A 10024-nucleotide genomic window follows, 5' to 3' on the forward strand; every position below is an offset into this window, starting at 1 on the left:
AAAAAAACCAAAAAAAAAATTGAAAACAAGTGTTACACATTTTACTCTCAGTTGTTGACTTAGTATCTTCTTCTCAGGATTGGCTTTTATTCATTCTTACTTTTGGTGCTAGGATGGAACCCAGGTCCTGTCATATGCTAATAAACACATGCTGTACCACTGAGCCACACCCAGCTCCAGGGTTGTGTTAATGTTGATTCCTCCTACCCATTCCAATTTTCTCTAAGGAGTTATGGCTGACATTCCTGGACTTGGGTTTTTCGGATGAGCATGGGATATGCTTTCTGGCCCATCTAGCCAGGATCAATGAAGCTAACTATGTCCACCTAATCACACTGTTAGACATCATCTCCAACTATCTCAGGATTCTGGCCTGGCCAGACAGGGTACAGGTGACAAGCCACTTGATCCCCAGAGAAGCCCCAGGCACGTGTGCCCCTCTGAGCCCAAGGGAATAGAGAAACTCTGGCACAGAAACACTGACTGTAGCCCTCACCCTAGTTCCAGAGCTGTGCTTAACATTTAGTCTCTCTCCTCAGGATACTGGCATCGGAATGACACAGGAGGAGCTTGTATCCAACCTAGGCACGATCGCCAGGTCAGGGTCAAAGGTAAGCACAGGGCTAGCCTCTCCCCTGTAGCAGAGCCCTGGGAGTCAGATAGAGTAAGGATATACCAAGTGAGTTCCATGAGGGGTGCACCATGGGGGATGCTTATGACCTTGTTTCACTTTGGAACAGGAACCTCTAATAGTTCAGACAGTACATACATTTTGTACATGAAAAGGTTGAAGTGAGCACTCTGTCCAGAGCTGTAAACCAGTCATAGTTCACTGTTGAGTCCATATCACTCTATGCCACCTCCTTGCTTCTCTGCAAAGTCATGTGGCACTTTCCCACATTGTGTGAACTTGACACAGATGCTCTGGAGAGGGTGTTTATTTCTTTATTTTTTAATTTGAATTTTTAGGTTTGAGAAAGAGTCTCACTTTGTAGTGCAAACTGGTTTTGAACTCACTATTGTAGCCGAGGCTAGCTTTGAACCCAGGGTGATTTTTTTCTGCCTCATCCTTCCAAATGCTGGGACTACAGGCATGGGCCACTATACCTCACATCACTTAGTTCTTTATGTATAAGGTAGTGTGTGTGTGAAGGGGGGTGTCAAAGTCTGTTTGAGAATTTACTGGGGCCTTGGCATGTGCTAGATTAATGCATAGAAGTCACATATACCAGCTCCAGTGCAGAAGGGAGCAGCCTCCTCCTGAGCAGCCTTTGCCACTACAGGCCTTTCTGGAAGCACTACAGGACCAGGCGGAAGCCAGCAGCAAGATCATTGGCCAGTTTGGAGTGGGCTTCTATTCAGCCTTCATGGTGGCTGACAGAGTGGAAGTCTATTCCCGCTCTGCAGCTCCAGGGAGCCCAGGCTACCAGTGGCTTTCAGATGGGTGAGTAAGGGAAGAACAAGCCCACTTCACACAGGGAGTGGTCCTGTCCCTGGGGATACCTGGAGCCAAGTATTATATGATGTGCACATTGAAAATTACCACAAACTTTAGGGACCGGGGAGATGGCTTAGTAGAATAAGCGCTTGCCTGGCAAGCTCAAGGGCCTGAGTATAATCCCTGGTTCCACTAAAAAGAAAATTACCACAAACTTTGGAAACTGAGGAAATGCAAACAGGCATGTTTTGGGCGGTTCATATAAAATCTGGCTCCTATTTTTGGGAGGGAGTTCCGGGCATCTCCAGTCCATCAAGTGACCTTGTCACCCATTTGTGTCCAGCCAGGACAGAATTCTCTGTGTGATTCTTGGAGACAATGTCTGTGTGACGAGGTGATTAAGTGGACGTTCTAAAACAACTTCAGGAGGTATTTGAGGACAGTGGTCCATCAGCCAAATTTAAAGAGTTTTCTCTGGCTCCCAAATTTTATTTTATTTTTATTTATTTATTTATTTACTTATTTTTGTGGCCAGCTCAGCCCACTCTGGGGGCGGGGCTGCCACGGCATGTGGTGCTGGGGATTGAACTGTAGTCCCTGCGCTTTGCCTAAACTTATGTAAGCAGGTGCTTTAGACCACTGAGCTATCTCTCCAGCCCTCAAATTTTACTTTTGAATTATGTGCTGCTGACTGCATCTGCCAGCACCCCAAGGGCAGGAGTTTGGCCCTGGTGCACTTTGCACTTGCCCTGGTCTGGACTAAGGAGCCATAAATTCATTCCTTTTTTTTTTTTCAGAACCAGGGATTGAACTCAGGCCCTTGCGCTTGCCAGGGAAGCGCTTATTCCACTGAGCCATCTCCCCGACCCAAGGAGCCATAAATTCAGTGAAAGTGGTGCTCAGTGTCGATGTGGCCATGTATCAGTGAGGCCCCACCTAGGACATCCCTCTCCCTGCACTTCCAAAATGCGCTCTGCTACTCTTGGCGCAGCCTCTACCAGACCCAGAAATAGTGTAACAGGTAGCCTTTTTCACTCCCAGGCATCTGGTACCCATGTGAGCTGGCCCAGGCCCCAGTGCTGTTGAGTCACACATGTCTTGGAGGTTTTTCTAGCAGGAGGCTCACAAGGTAGCTGGGGGACTCGCACACAATACTGCAGCCAGTGGTCCTTGTCCCTGATGTCCATCTTGTGGTCTGAGAGGCTCTTCTAGGGACTGTTCTGAGGGCATGCCCTCTTTCCATGATGCCTTGGGAAAATTCCAATAGGACTGGATTTACCAGACAAAGGTTTGTGCTGATGTGTGGAACTGGCTGGTTCTTTCCTTTATATCCCAGCTCTGGAGTGTTTGAAATCGCTGAAGCTTCAGGCGTTAGAACTGGGACCAAAATTATCATCCACCTCAAGTCAGACTGCAAAGAGTTTGCCAGCGAAGCCCGGGTTCGAGGTGAGGTAGCTGGGCCCTTGAAGGATAGGCACAATCACATTTACGGTTGAGCTGGGCCAAACCCCAGAGTTTGGCCCCTGGGTCAGTGGAGGAAGTGACCCCACTGGCCCCATACTGGATACCTTGAAGGTAAGGCTTACAGCTTATGGGGCACTGCCTTTAGTCTTGTTCATTCTTTGGTTTTATTTATTTATTTATTTATTTTTGCAGTACCAGGGATCAAACTCAGGACCTTGCACTTGCCAGATAGGCGCTTATGCCACTGAGCTATATCCCTAGCCCTAGTCTTGTTAATGATGCTTTTGGAAGGGCCGGGAGATAGCTCAATGGAATAAGTACCTGCCTGGCAAGTGCAGGGTCCTGAGGTCAATCCCCGGTACCACCAAAAAAAAAAAATGATGCTGTTGATGAACTCTGTCCTGCTGTGAGATGTCAGGGCCTCTGGTACCTACCTGGTGGAGCTTCTGACCCCTGGTGTTCCTGAAGGCCAGAGAGGCATCTGTAGGCCATGTTTCACTCTGGCTCTCACTGACAGTTTGTTAAGATTGCTGAGCACTTCGTGGACACAGCACTCCCCCAACAGGCCTGGTCCTCTGCCTCCAGAGGGTCTCATACCCTCATAGTGAATCTGGCCCCAAAAGGTCAGCTTCTCCAAGTTCTACTGATACCCAGCGGGTGACCCAGGAAATACAGGTGTCCTTGTTGTACTTTGGTCTTGCACTTGTAAAATGACAGCATGAACTGGCCCCTCCCAGCAGGCTGTGCTCACCTTAGACCCTCAGATCTTCACTGTTGTCTCTGTCTTCTGTAGATGTGGTGACAAAATATAGTAACTTCGTCAGCTTCCCCCTGTACCTCAATGGAAGACGCATGAACACCCTGCAGGTGAGGTCCTGAGCTGCATATGGGGCTTGAGTAGTATACAGACAATTAAATACACCCAAAACACATATTTGGAGGTGGAGGGCTACAGATGACACAAGGTCAAGGTGGGGACCCTAACCCCAGCACACCTCAGTCTATGCACAGCCAGCCAGGGGTGCAGGGATCACAGCAGTGTATTGTCTGGTGGTGTTCAGTGCATCCTGTGTTATGCAGCTTCCTCCACAGCCAGTGTTAGAATGTTTCCATTACTCCATAAAGCAGCCGTGACCTCGGGCATTGCTTGCTGCTCCCCCTTCCTTGGCCCTGGTAGCCACAGTCTACTTTTTTTGTTGCTTTGGACATTTCATATAGGTGGAATCATGTAGTGTATAGCCTCTGGATGTGGCTTCTTTCACTGAACTTAATGTCTTCAGGGCTCAGCCATGTTTAAGCTTATACAGTGAATGATACTGTACTGAATGAAGGGCCCCATTTTGTTCAGCCTGCCCAGGAGTAGGCGGTGTCAATATCTGTTACCCTCAGTTCCATCCCTTCCTCATCTCTTAACCCTATCCAGGGGCACTTGTTCCAGAGCCTTTTGTGTGTTTCCTCTGCCCCTGCCGTAGTCCTGAACAGGGGAAGCTGGGGGAAGAGTCTGCCCCTAAGACCTCACCCATCTGTGCCAGGAGGCCACTCTAGGGACATGTGCTCTACTAGGTTACTCCATGCAGCCATTGGGAAGACATTTTTAAGTTTTTTGTTTGTTTATTTATTTTGGTACTAGGAATCAAACTCAGGATCTCATGCTTGCCAAGCAGTCACTGTGCCACCAAGCTTTATCCCTGCCCCTTGGGAAGATGTTTTAAATGTGATATCTTCCCATTGGTCTCCCTTTTTAGGCCATCTGGATGATGGATCCCAAGGAACTCGACGAGTCGCAACATGAACAGTTCTACCGCTACATTGCCCAGGCCTATGATAAACCCCGCTATACCTTGCACTACAAGACAGATGCACCACTCAACATCCGGAGCATCTTCTATGTGCCAGAGACGGTGAGGTGTTCAATTTGCCCTGACAGAGCCCTCAGCTATTCCACTACCCCTCTGGAGCCAGAGCATACCCACAGCGATAGCCATTGCATCAGCAGTGTACTACTACGCCACAATGGTACTTGAAAGGATTAGAATAAAAGAAGGCAGAAAAAAAACAACCAGGGGCCGGGGAGATGGCTCAGTAGAATAAGCACTTGCCTGGCAAGCGCAAGGGCCTGAGTTCAATCTCCGGTTCCAAAAAAAAAAGAAAGCAGAGCCTGCTGGGTGTGGAGCATTAGTTATTTCAATCTCCCACTGCTTGTGGGAGAGTCATTTTATGTGATATTTTAAGCTGAGTGCTGGCATTTGGAGGCAAACTGGCCAAGAGTGGCAGGAAGGGGCCATAGGAGCAGCTGCTGGGTGCTCTCAGCCAGCCAGACCATATGAGGCAGGGCTGTATCAGGTTTTCTGTTAGATGCCCTGGAAAGGCTGTGGTGAGCCCACATGCCAGTGCCCTCTGTGTGCTCTACCTAGCCCACAGGTTCCCTGGCTCATGGGGATGCACAGAAGCTCAACCAAGTCCTAGAGCAAAGAGGCCTGTCCAGGGCATCCTCAGCCTTCCTGCCTTCACCTGACCCTCAGCGTCCCCTGGAACTGGTTAGAGATGCTGAGTCTCAGCATTTGGGGACTTCAAGATGAGAGCCCATAGTATGACAGAACCAAGTGTTAATGCAGAGTAGGCACTGACAGGCCTCTTATGTGAGAGCTCTGGAAAAGGAGCTTGGCTTTTCAGCACACAGTCCCCATGGTATTTGCTGACCCTGCTGCCTTGACTAGAAAGCCCCTCAGACAGTGCCGTGACAGACCAACAAGGCAGGGTGTTAGTGAACCTGTAGGTGCTGAAGATTGAATTCCCTGCTCTTTCACATGGGTTTTTTTTGTTTGTTTGTTTTGTTTTGTTTTGTTTTTTGGCAGAACCAGGCATTGAACTCAGGCCCTTGTGCTTGCTAGGGAAGCGCTTATTCCACTGAGCCATCTCTGTGGCCCCCTTTCACACGTATTGAGAAGGATTTCTTGTGGGGGGAGGGGGCTGGCTCAGGCTGCCTTAAGGGCGGGTTTGGTAAGGCATGTGAAGCAGGGGATCAAACCACAATCTCCTGCGCCTGACTGGGTTTGCCCAGATAGACGCTTAAACAACTGAGCTAACCCGCAGGCCCCCCATATGTGTTGAAATAGTCCTATGTGATTATATTCTCTCGTTAAAATTGTAAATATTATCTTTAGGCTGTACACGACTAGGCAGTGAGGCATTGCCCTATGGCCAGTGGTCTCCTAAGGTCTAGCAGGGTTTGGGCTATCTCCAGGCCACATAGTGCTCAGCATGGTACACCCTGTGCAGGGAGTGGCTTGTGGAGGGCAGCAGCCATCCACCCCTGCAAGCCCCAGTGTAGTGGAGTGTTTTCCCTAGACCTTGGACTTCTGGTGGAGCAGATGGGGAGGAAGGTTGAGGGGTGGCAGTGGAGCATTGTCTTCTCGGCATTTCCTGCCCACCTTTCATCACCCAGGGCAGCTTTTGGAGGGCTGGCTTTCTGGCATCTTGTCTTTCGGCTCTGCTTCCCTGTGACTGATGTCTATTTCTACTGCTGCCACCTGACTTGGTCTTTCGTTGCCCCCAGAAACCGTCCATGTTGGATGTGAGCAGGGATCTGGGCTCCAGTGTGGCTCTGTACAGCCGCAAGGTCCTCATTCAGACCAAGGCTGCAGACATCCTGCCCAAGTGGCTGCGCTTCATCCGAGGTATGGTATTCTAACACCTGGGCTGTGTGGTGTGGAGTGGGCCTGTGTCTGTGAGTGGCTTTCATGGGACCCTGTCTACCCCCAAGTTTGAAAACCAGCGCTGATCTGGTTCTGGGATTGTCTTTCCTGAGCATGGCTGAGTACACTGGTGTGTAACACAGAGCGGCCAGGGGAAAGTTGCTCAGCACCCTCAGGAAGCTTCCTGGCCTCAACACTAGTGATGGTTGGCTGATTGGGGGTGGAGGAGTATTGAGTGCATTTAGTGTTTTGAAATATTATGTAAGGGTCAGATTTATGCATGAATTGAGCTAAACTTGAGATTACAGTTTAATAAACATTTAGCATTTAAATTCAATTGAAAACAAAACAATTGAAATAAAATACGTGTTGTAAATTAAGAGAAAAAAAAAGAGGGCTGGCCAGAGCACTTGCTTAGGGAGGTGCAGGAACCGGGTTTGGTTGCCAGCGTGCCATGCTGGCTCTACCCCCAGGGGCATGCTGAGATGGCAACTGAGACTGGGCATGGTAGTATGGGCCTGCAGTCTGATCTGTGTAGTGAGACCCTGTAGACCCTGTACTAAATACATTTTTAAAAAAGCCAAGTATGGTGAAGGAGAATTGTTGTGAGTTTGAGACCAGCCTGGGCTGCAAAGTGAGCTGAAGGCCAGCTTGAACTGCATAGCGAGACCCTATCTTAAAAAGACAAAAAATAAAATTAGATTTAAAAAAAGAATTGAGCATTTCCAACTTTGTATCACGAAGGTACACTGTGCACTATATAGTTAAGAATTTTTTGAGCTGAGCTTAGAGGCACACGCCTATAATTCCAGCACTTTGGAGGCTGAAGCAGAAAGATTGCCATGAGTTCGAGGCCAGCCTGCACTACGTAACAAGTCCCCATTTTTGGAGACAGGGTCTCATTATGTAGTGCAGGCTAGCCCTAAATTCACCATGTAGGGGGGCTGGGGAGATGGCTCAGTGGAATAAGCACTTCCCTGGCAAGTGCGAGGGCCTGAGTTCAATCCCCCGTTCTGTGAAAAAAAAAAAAAAAAAAAAAAAAATCCATGAGAAATTCACCATGTAGGGCCGGGGAGATAGTTTAGTAAAATAAGCACTTGCCTGGCAAGTGCAAGGCCCTGAGTTCAATCCCTGGTACCACAAAAAAAAAAAAAAATAAATTCACCATGTAGGTAGGGCAAGGTAGCCTTGAACTCAGGGTGAACTTCCTGCCTCAGCCTCCAAGTACTGGGATTATAGGCATGCACCACTACACCTGGCCTAAAAAAGAGAATTTTTAAGATTAAAATCCAGTATGTGTTTTCCAAATGTTCCAGGGCTTCTGAGGCCACAGGCAACCGACCCTCAAATTTGTTTCATCTACCTGGGGGCCAAGCAGGATACAAGGAGGATCTTACCTCGTGAGGTTCATGTATGACCAGGCAGTTGAGGGGCCAGTTAGGAGCAAGGAGGACATGCCTGGTGGTTGATGATTCATGGGCACAGGCACCCCCCTGACTTGCTCTGTCCTTCTCAGGTGTGGTAGACAGTGAGGATATCCCCCTAAATCTCAGCCGGGAGCTCCTGCAGGAGAGCGTCCTCATCAGGTAAGCCACAGGCAGGCAACCTAACTTCCTGTGAGAACCAGCCTCTCCCTGCCCCATCTCTGCCCCAGTAGCCTGGCTGGGAATACAGGAGCCAAGAGTAAAGTATGAGGAGTGTGAGGCCAGGCATCATGTGTGTCATCTACGAGGGGCACAAGCAGGATACAAGGAGGCTCTTACCTCACGAGGTCCATGTATGGCCAGGCTCTTGAGAGCCAGCCCTTTGGGTCCCTATGCTGGCCTCTGAGGCCTACTCTACTCCTAAGCAGCTCATTCTGTAGCCCAGAGGAATTTGGGATTGGCTCGTAACACTGGAGCCAAATAGGACCAGCCCATACACCTGTGCCAAAACTTGAGATTCTCCATTTGTATCCCTGCCTCACCCACTCTGGCACCATACTCTCCAGATGATCTTTTCTTTCTCTCTCTCTCTCTCTCTCTCTCTCTCTCTCTCTCTCTCTCTCTCTCTCTCCCCACTTCTCCTCTCCCCCCATTCCTCTCTTCCTCCATCTCTCTTCCTCCCTCCCCCCTCTCCCTCCCTCTCCCCTATCCCTTTCTTCTCTCTCTCTCTCCCTCTCCTTTTTTTTTTTTTTTTTTTTTTTTAACATTTATTTATTTATTTATTTGTGTGTGTGTGTATGTGTGTGGCCAGCTCAGCCCACTTGGGGGCAGGGCTGGCTGGCATGTTGTGCTGGGGGATTGAACCGCGTCCCTGTGCTTTGCTAAGCTTGTTATAAGTAGGTGCTTTAGACCACTGAGCCATCTCACCAGCCCGCACTTACTATTTTCATGGTGAAAGTGATATTTTCTTTTTAAAGGATATATAGTTCACCCAGTCCTAATCTAGAGATGGGGTTGGGGAGAAAGTTCGGTGCTCTAAGCGCCTGCCTGGCAAGCCTAACAACCTGGGTTCTATCCCCATTACTGCATGCATGTGGACTCCGGAATGCCCAGTATACTGTGCCGCCGCCAAAACCAGGCGTGATAGTGCATGCCGCCACGCCTGTCATTCCAGTGCTAGGGAGACTGAGATGAGGATCACTAGAGTCCAAGCTGCATAGCAAGACCCTGTGCCAAATAATTTTTTTTTTTCCAGTACCGGCAATTGAATTCAGGATCCTGTGCTTGCCAGGCAAGCACTTATTCTACTGAGCTATCTCTCCTCAAATAACTTAATTAAAAGATTTTTTTAAAAAACTAATCTATCCCTGGTACCACCAAAAAAACAAACAACAGCAAAAAACCCGCTAATCTAGAGATGGCCAGATAGGGGCAGCTTTCAGACTTAGTTTAAAACTGGGGCTGACCAGTGAGGGATGGACACATGCTGCCCAGGGCTTCCTAACCCCACTTACCTTTGAAGTGAATTCCATCATCCACAGTGGTGGCACATGTCTGTAATCCTGGCATTCTGGGAAACTGGGGCAGGAGAATTGCAAGTTCAAGCCCAGCCTGCACAATTTAGTGATATAGTGAGACTGCACAATTTAGTGACATTGTGAGACTGTCTCAAAAGAAAGGGGGCCTGCCCATTAGCTCAGTTGTTTAAGTGCCTGTTTAAACAAAGCAGTCAGGCTCAGGATGCTGTGGTTTGAACTCAGGCCAAACCAGGATGTCCAGAAGGCATCTTGAGGCAGCCAAAAAAAAAAAAAGAAAGAAAAGAAAAATGTGCAATTCAGACTGGCTTTGAACTCAGTTTGTAGCACAGGCTGGCCTTGAACTCACAGCAATCCTCCTGCCTCAGCCTCCTGAGTGTGGTGATTATAGGAGTATACCACTGTGCCTGGCCAAGAAAAAAAAAATGTTTAAAAGTTACAGATGTACTTTAGTATGAAGGCCTTGGG

The 10024-nt window shown here is 48.6% G+C and overlaps 1 protein-coding gene across 2 annotated transcripts in view; it reads left to right on the forward strand.

The window, feature by feature from the left end:
- Trap1 (TNF receptor associated protein 1) overlaps positions 1–10024 on the forward strand; it is a 42242-nt gene that overhangs the window by 20552 nt on the left and 11666 nt on the right. For both annotated transcript variants that reach the window (XM_023711538.1, XM_023711539.1), the window contains exons 5-11: positions 540–611; positions 1284–1444; positions 2775–2884; positions 3696–3769; positions 4648–4803; positions 6459–6579; positions 8114–8183. In XM_023711538.1, the coding sequence (XP_023567306.1) occupies positions 540–611; positions 1284–1444; positions 2775–2884; positions 3696–3769; positions 4648–4803; positions 6459–6579; positions 8114–8183 (764 nt within the window). The remainder of the gene's footprint in view (positions 1–539; positions 612–1283; positions 1445–2774; positions 2885–3695; positions 3770–4647; positions 4804–6458; positions 6580–8113; positions 8184–10024) is intronic.

The sequence above is a fragment of the Octodon degus genome, unplaced genomic scaffold (genome assembly GCF_000260255.1).
Source record: "Octodon degus isolate 3935 unplaced genomic scaffold, OctDeg1.0 scaffold00021, whole genome shotgun sequence".
NCBI classification, from domain to species: domain Eukaryota; kingdom Metazoa; phylum Chordata; class Mammalia; order Rodentia; family Octodontidae; genus Octodon; species Octodon degus.